Raw genomic sequence first — 19,207 nt, 5'->3', positions numbered from 1 at the left:
TGGAGAATCTAACCATTGCCCCTTGACATTCAATGGCATTACCATCATTGAATCCCCCACTGTCAACATCCTGGGGCTACCATTGACCAGAAATTGAACTGTACTAGCCATATAAATACTGTGGCGACAAGAGCAGGTCAGAGGCTAGGAATCCTGCAACGAGTAACTCACCTCCTGACTCCCCAAAGCCTGTCCACCATCTACAAGAAACAAGTCAGGAGTGTGATGGAATACTTCCCAGTTGCCTGGAAGAGTGCAGCTCCCACAACACTCAAGAAGCTTGACACTGTCCAGGAGAAAGCAGTTGATTGGCACCGCATTCCCCAAACATTCACTCCCTCCACCACCGACGGACAGTAGCAGCAGTGCGTACCATCTACAAGATGCATTGCATCAAGGGCAGCATATAAATGGGAACGCCACCACGTGCAAGTTCCCCTGCAAGTCACTTAGCATCCTGTCTTGGAAATATATCGCTGTTCCTTCAGTGTCGCTGGGTCAAAATCCTGGAACTCCCTTTCTAACAGCACGGTGGGTGTACCTACACCACATGGACTGCAGCAGTTCAAGAAGGCAGCTCACCACCACCTCCTCAAGGGCAACAAGGGATGGGCAATAAATGCTGGCCCAGCCAGCGAAGCCCACATCCCGTGAATGAATTAAAAAAACCTGCAAATTTCCTTCCAAGTCACACATCATCCTGACTTGGAGATATGTCACCATTCCTTCATCATTGCTGGGACAAAATCCTGAAACTCCCTATCTAGCAGCGCTGTGGGAGTACCTTCACCAAACTAATTGCAACAAATTGGAAATAAATGTTGACCCTGTCAGTGATACCCACACGCAATGAATAACTTAAGAAAATGTTAAACAAAGAAAGCTGTCCCTCACTAGACACATCTCCTGAACAAAAAAGCTTATAGTGACACATTATCAAATATGTTTTTTGTCAAAATGCTCAGAACATACATTTCTGCTGGCACAAATATTTTCAGATGTGTCTTTCAAATATTTAATTCAAGTGATTATTTTGTTGAAGTGGCGTTGAATTCCTAGTTAAATGGAAGCTTATTGTACTGCTAGTTTTTAATTATCAGTTGAGCTTCATGGTTCCTTGGAATCTGATTTTTAGTCTGCCGGAATTATTGAGTTAATAAGCTGAAGGTCAAAAATACTTGGCAATTACTTGTTTCTACTAGGGTGGCACTGATTTCCAATTTACATACAAAGAGATCTTGACTGTACTGATCACATGGGTGCAAGCATAATCTCATACCCTACTGAGTGCGTGCCCATGCATGGGTTAAGCGTATTGTAAACAGGCTAGGTGTATCAACTTGTACCTGCCCTGGCTTCAGTATGTTGTACCTGGATTACTAACTCAGCACACACAGATTGGTGACTGAATCTGGCAACTTTGTGGTTGGTACACCCAGCTACTCACTTCATATACTCACAAAACTACTCGGGGAGGAAACGCTTGGAATTTTAACCCTGTCAATTATGGGAGAAGGAAAATACCAAGGGAGGTTAAGGCATACCACTTATTGGAGGTAATGGGAACGAATCAGTTAGAGCAGGAGACATTGTGAGATCTTGACAGTTAGACAAATCTCAAAGTAGGTGACTTGGACATAGGACTTTTGTGTGCTGATGGGAATGCTACAAAGTCACACATTATTTGTGATCTTTTGCCAGCTTGATAGTTGAAGTGCAAACAGTTTTGACAGTGTGTATAAAATAACCAAATGTAGTCTTCATCAGACCTGCATACAACAAACTGATCCATAATTCAAAACAGCATTAAACTTGAGTCTGGTCCAAAAAGCAAGGGAGCAAATAGATAGCCTTGGTCAGCTTGGAATCATTCCAGAAATGATATTAATGAATGTTGAATACATAACTTGTCCTGAATATGTAGTCAGCAAAAAATGTTATTGTGCTTTAGAAGGAGGAATGTAAACAGATTCTGCGCTGGTAGCCAACAGTCATTAGCTCTCATCTCATAGTTGTTTCAAATTTTTTGGGGGTGTGGTGAGCGCATTTTCTATGTATAGTTTTAATTCTGACCTTCTGTTGTGCCCTTCTGTTTCCTTTGCTAAGTTTCAATTTTGAGGGCTCAATGCTCTAATCATTTGACTGTTTTTCAGCTAAGTAGGTGATTCAGAGATTAAGCTAATGGGTTGAGGTGCACAAGGTGTATAAAGGAGCCTCTCAGTTGAAGGCATAAGAAATCAAAGAGTTATTTAAAGTGGTTAAACTCACTGGCTGAATAATACAGGGGTGGGGAGGCGGGTGATGCAGATGGCACGCGTCCCCCGGAACCCACATCAGCGTGGAGCCGATGCGTTCCATGCCAAGCTGCCCGGAAGCCATACTGCACTGTGAGCCGAACTAATGAGGGCCAAGTGGGACCTCCACCCCTCATTGGAACCGACATCCCGCCCTCTGGTGTTGCCGGCCAATCGGATTGGCAACAGTGACCACTGACGGGATTGCTGGAGAAGAAAAGACCCCAAGGCCTTGGATCCCTGGAGCAGGTAAGTCTGTAGTCCTGGGCAGGGAGGCGTTGGGTAGGTTAGGGAGAGGGGTAGTGGTGGGAAGGGGCTTGGGTTTAAGGGAGGGAGCAGGTAGGAAGGAAGAGAAGAGTTCAACCTAACGGCAGCCCCTGAAGAGCAACCGCCCTCTTCCTTCCTGCCCTTAAGTACTTCAGGTAAAAATCACTCCCGCCTTGCTGCCCATGCCAAAGGTTTTATGGCAAGGCCAGCGTATTATCAAGTACAACTGGCTTGATAGCAAACCTGATTGACCATTAATTGTTCCCGCTGTGTTCTGGGGGTGAGCTCGTGGGTGGGCGGGAAGGTGGTGGGATGGGCACCCACCCCATTTTATGTGCCCCCTCTGTGGGAAACACGCTCACTGTTCTTCAGACATGTCCACTGTTCTTCGGACTCTACATGATTCAAAGCTGACCTGTCTCTTGTAGTTTAACAAAGTTGGAAGCTTATGAAGAAGGGTCATACGGACTCGAAACATTAACTCTGTTTCTCTCCACAGATGCTGCTAGACCTGCTGAGTTTTTCCAGCATTTTCTGTTTTTGTTGCAGATTTCCAGCGTCTGCAGTATTTTGCTTTTATGGAAGTTTATGAAGACTTGTAAAAACAAAGGATAATAGGGTTTTCACCCTCCAGGCAAACCTGTAAACAAAGTTTTGTATGTAGAACAGAACGTATTTAACAATAAACAGAAATAATGATACAACAGCCAGGATTGGGCTGACAAGCAGCAAATAACATTCACGCCATACAAATGCCAGGCAATGACCAGCTCCAACAAGAGAGAATCTAACCATCACCCCCTGACATTCAATGGCATTACCATTGCTGAATCCCCCACTATCAACATCTTGGGGGTTACCCTTGACCAGAAACTGAACTGGACTAGCCATATAAATACTGTGGCTACAAGAGCAGGTCAGAGGCTGGGAATCCTGCGACAAGTAACTCACCTTCTGACTCCCTAAAGCCTGTCCATCATCTACAAGGTGCAAGTCAGGAGTGTGATGGAATACTCCCCACTTGCCTGGATGAGTGCAGCTCCAACAACACTCAAGAAATGTGACACTGTCCAGGACAAAGCAGCTCACTTGATTAGCACCACATCCACAAACGTTCACTCCCTCCATCACCGACACACAGTAGCAGCAGTGTATACCATCTACAAGATTCACAGCAGGAATTCACCAAGGCTCCTTCAACAGCACCTTCCAAACCCATGACCACTATCATCTAGAAGGACAAGAGCAGCAGATGAATGGAAACACCACCACCTGGAAGTTCACCTCCAAGTCGCTCACCATTCTGACTTGGAAATATATCGTCGTTCCTTCGCTGCCGCTGGGTCAAAATCCTGGAACTCTGTTCCTAACAGCCCTGGCTGGTGAACCTATACCACATGAGTGGTTCAAGAAGGCAGCTCACCACCATCTTCTCAGGGGCAATAAATACTGGCCCAGCCAGCGACGCCCACATCCCGCGAATGAATAATTTAAAAATGCAGCACTTTGCTACCTTATAGCTTTTGTTTTGTATGCTCAACTTGTTCTTGGGCAGGAGGAGCCACAATTTCACCTCCCCACAACCCAGTTCCTCAGGATTGTTGCATCCTCCTCCACCTCAAGTTCTGACATCCCATCCGTAAATAACCCATCAGATATCGACATAATTGTTCTGTCAAACAAATGAAACCATTTAATACCAAAACCTCAATGATTGTTGTATCATTATTACTGTATTATTAAATACATTCTGTTCTATATACAAAATTTTGTTTATAGGCTTTTCTGGAGGGTGAAAACCCTATTATCCTTCGCTTTTACAAGTCTTCATAAACTTGCAACTTTGTTAAACTAACAAAAAGAGTTACAAAAAACAAAACAAAGAGTTACAGGAGGCTGGTCAGCTTTGAATCATGGGGGGCCCATCGTGTCTATTTTTCATGTGGAACTTCGAATAGTTTATTTTTAACATAGATAATTATCCATGGACCCCAGTTTGTCAAGTTAACTTTTACTTTAAAGGTGACAAATGAATTTGAATTTTGTTTCTCCCCTTACTGATCAGCAGTTACCATTTTGTGTTGATCCTCTCACTATGGGAAACTCCTGGAGCTAGCCATTGATCTTTCTAATTGGTGGCTTCTCTGGCTATAATTCATCCTACTCTGAGGAGCTGCATTGTAATGTAGGTAGGAGTGGATTATACAATTGGGTACTCCAAAGCCAAAACATTTCAGCTGCCTGCTCCTTGCTGGAGATATTTGACATTTCTCAGGATGTTTCCTTGTCAGGCATCTCAAATCTACAATACGCTCTGTGGGCTACAATACCAGCTCTAGCATGATTGTCAAAAATCAGAGCCCAGTGCAATTTGGAATTTCACGGTAAACCTTTCCTGAATTACTGCGATTTGATATGTCAGCAGGGGATGGCGACAAGCTCTTGAACTGTGCTACCATGGAGCACACAAATGTGGGCTGTTGCTTTATAGCTAGAGTTTCCTGTGGAAAACTATTATCTGGACTAGTAGACAAGAGTGTATGTCTTAATACTTTGGAAAATTTCTCCCAAGGTTTAATGTCCCCTTGGCTATCTGCACTAGCAAGTTCCCTTTTCCAGATAATAAGGTTATTTGTGAAGTTATTCAGGTGTCCCTCCTCCCCATTTTTACTTATATGGTGACACCTCATTCAGCTCGCCATTTGGAAACCATCTCCCATTGTTGTCAAATATGGCATGCTTCTTATCCTTTGCGGTATTTATGTTTGACTGAGCAATGGCTACCAGTGGCAATTGCCGTTTCTAGCAACTGCCATTTATCAAACCAAGCATGTATGGTTCCCCATATAAAATTAGACTCATCTGCACATCTGTTATCAGTCACAGTCTTGCCCCTAACTTGTGTCATTGATTTAATTTTCCCCTTCTAGAGCAATCAGATTCTGCTGCCAGAGGCTGACATTCTGGTGGAGGTGTAGGATTGTGTCCCAAAGCCTCCCAGCTCCCCTTTCTACTGTATCAGTCACCACATCTATAGCAAGTTCAGTTGAAATAGCTTTATCAGTCTTAACTTTACACACAGATTGAACAATTTAAAAATCATCTGTTCCATTTGTCTGAAGTGGCACAAAGTCTACTCTAGAGCAATAAGGAAAATTTAAATCTGAACAACTGATTCAAAATGACCTACCAATGGAGTATGTTTACTTCCCTCCCCCCACCCAACCACCTTACCCAACTCTAATAACGCACACGTGTGGTTACTTTCATCAAAATTATATGCAATGCCTGATAAACAGATAATCATTACTCAGTATGCAACAGCTTCAAATGCTAACCCTGCTTCACAGAATCACAGATTTGTTACAGCACAGAGGAGGCCATTTGGCTCATCATGTCTGCACTGGCTCTCTGAATGAGCAACTCACTTAGTGCCATTCTCCTGCCTTCTCCCAGTAACACTGCACATTCTTCCTTTTCAGATAACAGTCTAATTCCCTTTTGAATGCTTCAATTGAACTTCCCTCCACCACACACTTAGGTAGTGCATTCCAGACCCTAACCACTCGCCGTGTGAAAATGTTTTTCCTCATGTTGCTTTTGCTTCTTTTCTCAATGACTTTAAATCTGTGCCCTCTTGTTCTCGATCCTTTCAGGAGTGGGAACAGTTTCTCCCAATCAATTCCATCTAGTCCCCTCGTGCTTTTGAATACCTCTATCAAAACTCCTCTCAGCCTTCTTTTTTCCAAGGAAAGCAGTTCTAGCTTCTCCACTCTATCTTCATTTCTGAAGTTCCTCATCCCTAGAACCATTCTTGTGAATCTTTTCTGCACTCTATCCAATGCCTTCACATCCTTCCTAAAATGTGGAGCCCAAAACTGGAAGCAGTACTCCAGCTGAGGCCAAACTAGTGTTTGTACAAGTTCAACATAACCTCCTTGCTCTTTGCCCATATTAATAAAGCCTTGGATACTACGCACGTTATTAATCGCTCTCCCAACCTGTCCTACCACCTTCAATGACTTATGAACATATACACCCAGGTCCCTCTGCTCTTGCACCCCCTTTAGAGTTGTACCCTTTATGTAATGCTGTCTCTCCATGTTCATCCTGCCAAAATGAATCATTTCACACTTCTCCGCATTGAACTTATCTTCCACCTGTCCACCCATTCCACCAACTTCTCTATGCCCTTTTAAGTTTTACACTATCCTCCCCACAGTTCACCATGCTCCCAAGTTTGGTATCATTAGCAAACTTTAAAATTGTGCCCTGAGCACCAAGGTTTATGTCATTAATGTATATCAGGAAAAGCAAGGGTCCCAAAACTGACCCCTAGGGAACTCCACTACAAACCTTCCTCAAGCCCCTCTGTTTCCTGTCACTCAACCAGTTGCTACTGTCCCTTTTATTCCATGAGCTATAACGTTGCTCACAAGTCTGTTGTGTGGCACTGTACCAAATACCTTTTGGAAGCCCAGGTACATCACATCAACAGCATCACTCTTTTCTGTTACCTCTTCGAAAATCTCCATCATATTCGTTAAACATGATTTTTCCTTGAGAAATCTGTGCTGGCTTTCTTTAATTAACCACATTTGTTCATGTGATGTTTAATTTTGTCCAATATTATTGTTTCTAGAAGTTTCCCCAGCACCAAAGTTAAACTGACTGGCTTGTAATTGCTTGGCTTATCCTTACACTCACCCTTTTTTGAACAAGGGTATAACATTTGCAATTCTCCAGTCCTCTGGCACCATCCCGAGTCTAAGGAAGACTACAATTTCCACTCTCGCTTCCCTCAGTATCCTTGGGTGCATCTCATCCGGTCCTGATGTCTTATCCACTTTAGATATAGGTAGCCTATCCAATACCAGCTCCTTATCAATTTTATATCCTTCTAATGTCTGAATTACCTCCTCTTTCACCCTGGCCTGGGTAGCATCTTCTTCCTTGGTAAAGACAGATGCAAAGAATTCATTTAATATTTCAGCTATGTCCTCTGCCTCCATGCATAAATCCCCTTTTTGGTCCCTAATCAACCCTACCCCTCCTTTGCCATCCTTTTACTACTTATATACCTTTAGAATTCCCTATTATGTTAGCTGCCAGTCTCTTTTTATACTCCCTCTTTGCTTCTCTTATTTGTATTTTCACCTTTCCTCTGAACATTCTGTATTCAGCCTGTTTCTCAGTTGTAGTTTCTACCTGTTATCTGTCATAAACACACTTTTTCTTCTTTATCTCAATTTTTATCTCTTTTGTCATCCAGGTAGCTCTGGCTTTGTTTGTCCTAATGTTCCTTTCGAGGGAACATGCCATGGCTGTGCCTGAAATACCTCTTCTTTGAAGGTAGTCCATTGTTCAGCAACTGTTCCTCCTGCCAACCGTTGACTCTAATTTATTCAGCTCAGATCCGTTCTTACCACATTGAAGTTGGCTTTCCTCCATTTAATTGCTCCTAGCAAAGTTATTCTTAACAAAGTAAGGTATTCAAATTTGAACAGAAGTTTATTCTTCTAAATGAGGGGTGAGGGAAGATTCTGTATTTGGTATTATATGTGAAAAATGTCAGTCTAAACAGATTTAACAATTCAAGCAGACCTAAAACAACCAGAAAAACTAAAAATGTAGTTCTGTGAAAAAATATGCCTTTTCAACTCTAACTTCCACTTCTGACTCCTCAATTTGAGGAGAAGGTGATTTTCTCCTTGTTTCTTTGTTAAGTATACGGTCACTTGGCAAGGCCCAACATGTCAGTTTAAAAAAAATGCTGTGCTTATATACCAATGATCAACCTACATAAAACCTCAGCCGACGCAAAAGCCTTCAACAACTTCTAGTCAAAAATCCAAACACGTTTATGAATTTAGAACAGAATTTAATAATAGCTAATGGCAATGATGCAGGTTAGCAACTTTAGCAGCACTTTCCTCATGGTTTGTGCATATGCATGCTCTCGTGCTGGTTCTCACTTTTGCTTCTTTCACTTCTCTCACCTGTCTCTCGACAATCTTATGGTTTTTACTTTATTCACCCACTTTACCCCTCATCGTGCCCTGATGGCGGAAGACAGATGAACGTGACATACCATGGCAACAGATCTCCTGGTAGGAGTTGCCACAAGCAGCAGCATCCCCTGCAGTGGGAAGAGACCTGACTCCATCTCACCATACTCCAGTCTGTACGCAATGCACTCGCCTACAGCTGGGAACAATAACTTATTGATGCGAGAAATAATAAGAATGTTCCTGTGTTGAGGAAAAATAAGACCTCATACTGAGAAAATCAGCCAAAGACCACAGTGCAGGACACCACCAACATTGAAAGCAGTAAGGTGGGAGTCATGGGAAATCAAGAAGCAGTAGTTACATGATGCCAAGCTTGGTTTTTTGATGTAAATCCAGCTAGCAGAAACCACAAAAAAATCAGCTGCTAACTTTGGCTGTGGTTGATTTGTTGGCGATTGTTAAGCAAATTTATTTAATAGATTCTGGTCAGTAAGGAAATCAGAGAGTTTGTATGTCACACCCTGGACTGCAGTGTTTAAGTGTCATGAATGGACAAGAGGGTAAGATGAATGAACGCAGGTTCTGAGGACCCCTTCCTCAATTTGTTACTTTTTTTTTCCTGAAGGAGATCTAGCTAGTGTGCTCCCTCAAGCAGTGCAATCAAGAAATGGGTCAGCTGCTCATTTGTCTCATTGCAGTTTGTGGAAAGTTGCTGCCACAAGACAGTTACTTACCTTTGTAACATTTCAGTACATTTCAGAGTAATTCACTGTATGAAAAGTACTTTCAATCTAATTCTCTATTATCTCTTGTATATGTCAGTCTTTATCTGTACCTAATCACTGAATGTTGAGTTTTCCCTTTCTTGCAGCTACTTCCAATGGGTCATACGAAGGTTTGGAGAACAGAAATGGTGGAGTATGCAAAACTCGATCCATGAAGATAGTTATGAAAGTTGGACAAGGTAAACAGTGAATCTCTAACCTAACCCCGTGGTATGTTCCTGAAATGTGTAACTAAAATCACAGTTGTCTGCAATATGATTTGTTAAAACGACAACAGGTCTCCTCTCAGCTCTGAGGTCCCAAACTGCAATACTGATTTCGGATTTGGTGTGCTGGGAAATGCCTCTGTAAACTCTGGAGTTGGTATACCAAGGCATGATTGCTAAACGAAGAGGAATGCCTGAGCCTTTCTATTTCCCCTCCCCACCTCTGCCACCCACCCCCGTCATGCACACACACACACACACACACACACACACACACACAAAACATTCAGGGTTGGGTCCAAAAGCTGAGCATTGAGTTTTATTCTGTGTAGAATCCTAGAATTACCAAGAACACAAAGTTATCCTGTGCAGTACCATCGTTGGATCAATGCTTTAGTGTTACTACAATCTTTGTCAACGCATTCACATGCACGCACCTAATTTCTGGGATCCTATTTATGCCTGTGTATGATGTCTGTATGTGTCTGATTTGTTTTTGTCTACCTATCCAGATGTAACTGACTTTTTTGCCTGACAGTCCATTTATTGGGATTTTTGTATGTGCCTGTGTGTTGCTGTGCAGATGTCTTTGTCTATCTGCTTGTCCACCTGTCTTTTTCATGTCTGTATGATTGTGTCTCCATATTTCCATTTGTGCCTCTGCCTAGCGTTGACTGTGAATTTGTCTATTTTTCTGTATATCACTTTGCTATATATCTTCATATCACTGTGCCTGCCTACCTTTTAAAATGCTATTTCAACAATTTATCCTGAATCAAAATGGCTGATTTTACTCTGCCTGCCAGATACCCAGCTTAATTGCTCCATCAATATGCCAGATCCAGAAAGGACTTTATATGATTTCAGTTTGCAACCCTGGATTCAGTATTCACATTAATGCTGAGGGTGAAATGCTGATGATATTCCGGTACAAATTTAAATCAAATGAGAATGCAATCTGAAGTCAGAGTTCAGTGGCTCCTCAGTACCTTTTAGAGCGTGAGTTTTAGAAACGTTTTGGTTTCATTTCGCCTTGCTGGGACGCAGTTCCATGGGTATTAACTACTGCCTAACACCTCGCTCAAATCTCCATGCACTTTCCAGCAGGGATTTCGGGATAGCAATTACAGGAGCAGGGAGCCTACCTGATTTTCCCTTTGTTAACCCAAGGGTATGGTGGCTAATTGTACCACCATCACACTGTGACCCTAGCTAAATATGTGTTGGGGACGGGACTGCGGGCAGGGGCGGGGTGGGCGGGAATGTGAATTTTGAAAGCAAATAAAGAAGGCCCCAGTTGTTACCTGATTATCAGCCTATGCTAATACATTCTAATTACAGAGAGAGGACATACACGGAGGCAGAGATACACTTCCAGGAACCAGTCACTAAACAGCAAATTTAATGTTTGCAGAAATTTCTGAGAAAGTTACCAAGTAATGCTCTCAAAGTCGTAATGACCCCAGCAAATGCGTTCTGCTACCCTCACTGCATCCAGACCCAAGAAGTGTCCCAGTGAAACAAATCACAAATTCCACCCTGACCGTTCTGCTAATTCCCAAGTTTTTCTCATAGTGATGCTGGATCAAAGGGACAAATCACAATAGCCCTGCTGTTGTGCTGCCAGACTTCAGGACATTCTGAGTATTGTCAAAACCCAGGGCCATTCACCAGTACTACCAAAGCACAGAACTGGTCATTGGTCATCTTTAAATGTTTGTTCTTGTGACAAGGCTGCATCTACTGCTTATCTTTAATTACCCTCAGAAGTTGGTGTTTGGCCTGCTTAAACTGCTGCAGCCCTTCTGCTGATGCTTTCCTCATGAAAGCATTGAATAAGGGATTCCTGAAAGCTTGACCTAGCAATGATAAAAGAGTAGCTATATACATCCAGATCAGGATGTGTGACTTACAGGCCCCTGTGTCATTGCTTCCATTAATCCTCTCGTTGGTAGGTGCATATGGTCAAAAAATGCTGTCCAAGTCAGCCTAGTGAGTTGCTGCAGTGCATCCTATAGATAATACATAGCATTGCCACAGTTCAGTGGTGGTGGAGTGAGTGGATATTGAGCCCAGTGAAAGAGATGCCAATCAAGCAAGCTACTTTGTACTGGATTATATTGAGCTTCTTGACTGTTCTCATAGCTGCACCCACCCAGCTGAGTAGTGAGTATTCCACTAAACTCTTGATTTGAGCTATGTAGTTGGTGGAGAAATTTTGAGAGGTCAGAAAGTGAGCCACTCTTCATAGAGCACACTGAGTCTGCTCTTTTTGTAATCATGGCATTGATGTGGCAGGTTAAGCCTCCAGTCAGTTGTTACCCCTAGACTGTTGATACACTGGTTCACGGTGCCATTGAAGATCAGTAAGAGGTGGTTGACCATTATTAGAGATGGTCATTACCGGTTACTTAAATGGTATGAATGCTAACAGCCACTGGTCAGGCTTAGCTGGATTTGTCGATGACATGAGATTCTTCAATAATGGAAATGAACACTGTAGAATCATCAAGAGCAGCCTAGTCCTCGCTTTATGGTGAAGGGAAGGTCATTGATGAAACAGTTGAAGATGATTGGGTCAAGGACATCATACAGAGAAACTTTTGCACTGGGGTCTTTGGACTGAATGATTGGAACATAGATGGGAATCTGACAGACTTGCTTCTTACTTTTGGTCAAGGATGATCCCAGTCACTGTGGGTTTCCTATTGACCTCAGTTTTGCTAGTACTCTTTGGTGCCATACTCACTCTGATGCTACGTTGATGTTGCTCCTCTTGGTGCCACAGAAATAATTCAGCTGGTGTCAGGCCTGTCCCCGCAACCCCTATGATTACCTTCCCCTACCCTTGAAGATAAAACTTGTTCTTCTCAGCATTGGATCTTCTGGAATTCCGCATCCCTTGGCCAGTGAGCTGCAAGTGATATTAAAATGCAGTCTAGTTGTGAAAATAGCTCAGACCTCTCAAGAACTTCAGCTGGCCTACCTGCTGTGGAAAGTAGGCAGAGACGGTAAGAATTTGAGGGCAGTTCATGAGACTGAAAAATGTGTTGGATCATGGAGGTTAGATTGCTTTTACTAAAGTGCACGGTCAAGTTGTTCAGACTAGAATGCACTGGTTAGGTTACACAGTTTACAAAGTACTAATACATGTCTGTACTAGTTTGGAACCCAGGTCCACATGATGAAAGGCTAGTGCATCACCAATTTTCCAAATCATTGGTTTTACATAACCCTTCCTTTACTTTTGGTAGTGTCCTTGTCCTTGTTCTTGTTCCACTCCTTCATGCAACCAGACAACTTCTTGACCAATTAAAAACGTGTGAAAACACTTTGCCCAGTGAGGATCAGCAGACATTCCTTTCAAATTTCCCACCCCTACCTCAGTATTGGCATTGCCAGAACCAAAGGCTTACTGCTTTCCAGCTCAGCACAGATACTATGTGCTGCTGCCTCAGTCTTTACGTTTGACACCTTGATGTTAACCAACAACTCTGCACTGATCCAGACACTACAGTACCAAACAGCTGGTGCAGTCAGTAATTTCCATCTCCCTTCCATCCAGATCCAAACACAAGACCAACGCTGAAAGAAAAGAATCCTACAAGAGCACCAGGTAAAGGCCAGGACATCACAGTGAAGAGCGTTATCTCCCTCTGGAAAGAGCCATCTTCAGAAGATAAATCTGGGAACACAGGTGAGGAAGAGAGAACTTGCTAGGGTGTCTTTCCATAATTCTGCTTCCTGAAGTTAAAGATGCTAGGATGATGCCAGAGGCTGGTAAATACATTGGACTGTTACCCCTGGATCTTGGGTTTACTTGCAACCCAGACTGACAGGATAAAAAGAAGTAATTTTCTGACTTCATGTTCCTGGAAGAAAGCTTTTTATGCACTATGCCCAATTTTCTAACCATTAATTTAAATGGTCCTGGAATTGTACAGGCTACACTTATAAATTTTTTGGTATACGTTTCCAATGGTTACGGTTAGTGTGAATTAAGAAAATTCCTTAAAGTCTCCTTTGTTGATTTGATAGATTCCATGTTAAATCATCCTGGGCATTCAATGTGGTTCCTGGTAGGTCTAGGCAAAGCAAAAAAATTGGTCTGATTTCAGCACAAGACAAGGCTACGTTGTCAATTTCATTCTGAGGGCCCACAGGTTGTCTGGTGTGAGAAAGGGGGGAAAATGATATGCTGGTGCAGGGTAGTACTCTACTGAATTTGGGGCTGTGGGTCACTTGTGGGCCAAATTGGAGGGGGTTTTACGATGTGACTAACCTGTGCTTCCTTAAGATAGGTTGGCCTGTTGAAGGAGTTTAACCCTGAGGCATAAAATGGAAAGTGTTTCAATTTCCAGCAGTAACATCCTTAGATAAAGGCAAATTACTGTGGATGCTGGAAATCTGAAACAAAAACAAAAAATGCTGGAAAAACTCAGCAAGTCTGACAGCATCAGTAGAGAGAAAGGCAGAGTTAATGTTTCGAGTCCGTATGACTCTTCATCAGAGCTAGACTCTTCTAACTCCTCCTCCTCCTTGGGCAGTCTTTCTCTCCACAGATGCTGTCAGACCTGCTGAGTTTTCCCAGCATTTTTTGTTTTTGTAACAACCTTTACCATGATGAGAATAATAATTCCAAAAGGAAAATGCGATTTTCTCCTCCTCCCCTAAAAGGTTGGTGAATCCATTAGTCTTCGTAGATGGGTCTGTACCCATCCACACTGAATCTGAACAGAAGCTTTCACTATCCCATGGACTACAGGTGTGGAGGAGGGGAGTGGAATTAGGCTAGGAAAGGGCAGTCTCCTTGGGCAGTCTGTTTCACACATTCAACCGTTTCTGAATGAAGCAGTTAAATCAAAACTGTCTGTTCACCCTCTTTTTCTGAGTTTTACACTGTCCTGGGGGCAGGTTTGCAGGTGCGAAGGGGGCATAAAATTGAGTATAATGGCGTGGGTGCCATTTCTGGCACTTACCCACCCGCCCCTACCCTACTGCAATTTTACGTACAACGGTGGAGGCGCCTGGCAGATCATTTGCCCTTGTGCCAATTATTGGCCACTTAAGGGTCTCTTCCTGCCACCGCTGTAATTTTTGCCACAGCGGGTAGAGGCTGGCGCCGAGTTTGAAAGCCACCAGGTCCACTCCTCGGGATGTTGGCAGGAAAGGGGGATACTTCCCTGACAGCCACCCTGGGCCCATTGGAGACCTCCCCACAAGATCTCCCCATTCCCCTCCCACCGACGGGACTGCCCTCCTGCCATGGTTGTGCACCCACATTGACCGCACCTCCCCACCCCCCCTCCGCTTTGTCAGAGCCTCCTAACCTGGCCCCACCAAAAACCCCCAGAACTTACCTCCCCATCTGGCTCCAGTGAAGATCTCCATTGGGGACTGGATGCAGTCCCAGTAGTGATCACAGCTACTGGTGGTGCTACTGGGACCAAAGAGTAGCTGGTCATTTGATTGGCTGTTGGCTCTCACAGTCGGGATTTCCTCTCTAAGTGGGGGTGGAACGCTCTGCTTGAAACAATTAATGCCCCACCAGATGTTAAGTAGCTGCGGGGCAACCAGCTGGAGTGGAGATGGCTTGCAACTGACTTTGTTGCCTGGGGGTTGGAAACTCCAGTGCAACACTAAATCCTTCCCATGGGGCAGAATTTTTCGCTTGGTGGGCAGGCGTGTGCCCGACCCACTCGAGGTGAAATACCGTGCGTTGATGTCAGCCGAGCGTCCCGACATCAAAGCGCACTCTTGCGATATTTCGCTTGACAGGGGTGCGCAGGAGACAGAGACGCACCCGCCATTAATTAAGAGGCCAGTTAAGACCCTTGACACACCAATTGTGGGCAATGTTACATAGCCCGTGCAATTTTTCAGCCGTCGCATGGGCAAAAAAGGCAGGCGGGCGGGCCACAATTTGCAAAAGCTCATCCACGGGTGGGATAAGAAGGGTCAGCAGCATCGTCGCTGTGAGTAATGAGGAGTTTTGGAGATCGTAAGCTGCTGGTTTCTTATTTGAACCGGACAGCTTCATCTCACTTCAGAGCTTCATTCAGAGCATTTCTAGGCTTCATTTCAGGTCTCATTGTTGTCTTTCAGGCCCCTGGAAGATTCAGACTGTATTGGTCCTTCTAGGTAACAGACAGCCTTCCATAACCCTGGTAATGGGGATTGTGGTCTCTGCTGGAGGCACCTCCTCTGAGGAGGAAGAGAGGGGCAGAAGGGAGAGGGGGCCAGGTGTCCCTATGCAGCATCCAAGGAGGGACCTGTGGGAGGAGAGGCGCAGGCACGGCAGGGGGGGGCAGGGCCAGCAGGAAATCCAAGGTGGAAGGGGCCGCAGAAGATGCCACTATCCCGCTGCCAGGGTTTACAGGCAGCAATGGAGCTACCTCAATATGTTCGAGGTGCAATGCCGCAGGAGGCTCTACCTCTCCAGGGAGGTGATAACTTCACTTGTCAGAGGATTGGCCCTGAGATCAGCTCCGGCTGTGTGGGTGGATGCCCCACGCCAGTGGCTCTGAAGGTCACGGTGGCTTTCAACTTCCATGCCTCTGGCTCTTTCCAGAGCTCAGTGAGGAATCTGTGTGGAGTGTCCCAATCAGCTGTCCACAGTTGCGACAAGCTGGTGACAGAAGCTCTGTTCAGGTGGGTAATGACCTTTATTCTTAACCGTACGGATGAGGCCAGCCAGGCTGAGTGAACCACAGGCTTTGCAGCGATTGCTGGCTTTCCCCACGTCCAGGGTGCAATTGAATGCACACATGTGACCATCAAGGCGCCAGCGGGTCAGCCGGGTGCCTTCATCATCAGTAAGGGATTCCACTCCATGAACGTGCAGATAGTGTGTGAACGCAGGATGCTGATTCAGCAAGTCTCTGCAAGGTACCCTGGCTGCTCCCATGAAGCTTATATCCTAAGCAATCCTAGGTGCCGAGGCTTTTTAGTGCTCCAGCCCGACTGGATGGATGGCTGCTGGGTGACAAGGGCTATCCCCTGAAAAGGTGGCTCATGACGCCTGTCCACCACCCAAGAGGCCGAGCACCGGTACAACAGAAGTCACGCCTCCACAAGGGCAGTGGTAGAGAGAACTATAGGTCTTCTCAAGATGCGCTTCCGATGCCCGGGCCGTTCAGGGGGCGCACTACAATAACCCCAGAGTGGGTGTCACTGATAGTGGTTGCATGCTGCGCTCTCCACAATCTGGCACTGGCAAGAGGGGGACCCAGTGGAGGAAGAGGGTGTTGACGCAGCTGCACAGGCCACAGATGATGAGTCCAGTAGTGGGTTTGAGCATGAGCACAGTAAGGAGAAAGCTGAGGGCATGGAGGCAGACCTGGGTAACCTCCAGGGAGGCAGGGACCCCTGGGACACTTTGATCCAATGCTCCTTCAGCTAGGCCTCCAAATAAGAACCACCACCACATGCCAGGGCTGCAGGCTCCATATTTGATCCCTGACAGGACCATTTCCTTGGCCACCAACATACACTCAGTGCCTGTGCAATAAAGTTTCAAGAGACACACGTCCATCAGTAAATAAGGGCCTACCCTGCACCGACAGAACAAATGAAGCATACTCAGGCCAATAGCACAAAATCAAATCTAATGTTTCACGTTACAGATTGCTGAACTAAACATGAACCGGTGTTGTTTGTCATACCATTAAAAAACTCAAAGCAAAATGGGGGAACAAAATATCACTGGTGATAGGCCTGTCTTGTGCTTAGGGTGCTTTAAATTTACATTTAAGGGTGCCATGCCTACATACTTCCCCCTCGCTGGTACCAGCATTGGGGACAGCCTGCTGACTCTGCTGTCCTGTTGGCCTTGATGACCTTGGCGCTCGTCCTCTGGCCAGTGGAGCCTGTGCTGGCCCCGCCTGGGAGGGAGCGGCCAGTGCCATGGCAGCCTCAGATGCCACGGTCACTGGCAGAGAAGTGGAAGAGCTGCTGCCGTCATCCAGAGCGATCTGAGAGAAGCCCACAGAAACGACAGGCAGCTCGTGCGCTAATGTGAGGTCGCTGTGCACCTCCCTGCTCACCATTGATGGATGGACACCTAACTGGGATGCTGGGTGCACCATTCATCTCCCACATGGACACTGACCAACTGAGGTCAGTGCCTGTGTGAGGGCTTGCAGGTCTGAGTGCATCCCCAGGGACCCCTGATTCTGTCCCTGGAGCAGCCTCTCCATGAGAGTTGCCACTCTCTCTGTGGATGAGGCATTGCGCTCGGCCATGAGGGTCAACTCAGTGCTCACGCTCTGCAGGGACTCCTCCAAAATGGAGACCACGGCACACATACCCTTATGTGTCACACCCCGCTGGACTTCCAGCATCAGCTGCCTAATGGATGACTCCAGAGGCCCATCACCAGCCTTCGACTAAGCATTGCCCTGGTTTCCAGCTGTCCTCCGGCTGCCGGTGCCCTGGGCACTCTCTGCCTCCACCTACACCTCAAGCGAGTGTGAAGTGCCCTCACCAATGTGCACCGAGATATTAGACAGTGATCTAATGCCCACCAAGATGCTGGTATCTGTGCTGGTGCCTGCTTGACAGAGCGGGTGAGACAAAGGTGTGTGGGGAGCATGGTAGCCCTCCGGGGTCAGGGGTGGGCCTTCAGAGTGTTCAGTGCGAGCGCCTGCTGGTGAACCTAAAAGGAAGAAGAAGAACATATCATTAGTTAAAGTCATCACACTGTCACTGCGCGTGCCAGGCACCCTGGTGAGACAACGGAGATCTGCATCATGGTGCCCTTGTCTTTCTATTATCAATGGGGACCCCAGGTTCCAGGCTCACATCAATGTAGAAACTACATGAGAATGGCGGCACTATTCGAAATTCTGACCTGTGTGCACTGCACTCTTACCTTCGTCTGACACCCCAACCTGACCGTGGCCAGTTGATCGAGATGCATGCTGCCTCTTGAGCTCTAAGGCCTCCTGCTCATAGCTGGTGAAGATGAGGAGGTGTGGTGGACCCCGCCAGTCCGCAACCTCTTAATATTGTTATGGGATGTCTTCTCCTGAAAGGATAGAGGAGCGTTGATTAGTCCACTCTATACCGGCAACGCCATTGCAGCCTGGCCAACCCCACCTGAGGAACGCATCGTGCCACATCCGATTCGTGGCCCTCGACCCGCAAGGCACTCATTCCAAGCAGCCAGGGCCCATCCCCTTGGCCACTTCCAGCGTCAATGACAGGTGCCACTCGGACACTAACACCCCTGAGGCCCACGGGGGACGGCCAGCCCTTAACTATTCTCCACACTGACCCATGCCAACAAGGTACTCACACTTCCTGAGCACAGCAGATCATTGAAACACTTCAGGCACTGCACCCATGTGTGCCTCACCACGTCTTAGCTGCTCAGCCAGGATGCCACCTCTCCCAGGCCTTCTTGGTGAGGTGCGGTGGCCTCCTCCTCCCATCTCTGGACACAAGGGTGTCCCTCCTGACAGCCACCTCCTCCAGGAGGGCAGCGAGGCACTCGTTAGAGAAACGCGGGCCGACTACCCCAGTGACCTCACCTCCCACGTGGATTCTCCTTCGTGGATTGCAGCCATGTAGCTGCTGTAATTCTGACGCAGCCTCCCTGAGGCTGCCTGCGCTGCCTTTGAATGGGCCGCCGGGTCGCCATT

At 45.9% G+C, this 19,207-nt stretch overlaps 1 protein-coding gene across 2 annotated transcripts in view; it reads left to right on the top strand.

Annotated features, from left to right (window-relative positions):
- Window positions 1-19,207, top strand: part of efnb1 (ephrin-B1) — a 224,595-nt gene that overhangs the window by 193,043 nt on the left and 12,345 nt on the right. Inside the window, exons 3-4 of one of the 2 annotated variants that reach the window (XM_078547365.1) lie at window positions 9,444-9,536; window positions 13,129-13,260. In XM_078547365.1, the coding sequence (XP_078403491.1) occupies window positions 9,444-9,536; window positions 13,129-13,260 (225 nt within the window). The remainder of the gene's footprint in view (window positions 1-9,443; window positions 9,537-13,128; window positions 13,261-19,207) is intronic. The other variant, XM_078547367.1, reaches the window with a different exon arrangement.

This window comes from Cetorhinus maximus, chromosome 8 (genome assembly GCF_964194155.1).
Source record: "Cetorhinus maximus chromosome 8, sCetMax3.hap1.1, whole genome shotgun sequence".
Classification (NCBI taxonomy): domain Eukaryota; kingdom Metazoa; phylum Chordata; class Chondrichthyes; order Lamniformes; family Cetorhinidae; genus Cetorhinus; species Cetorhinus maximus.
Note: the sequence above shows the minus strand (reverse complement) of the source record. Positions and strands in the feature narration are given on the sequence as shown.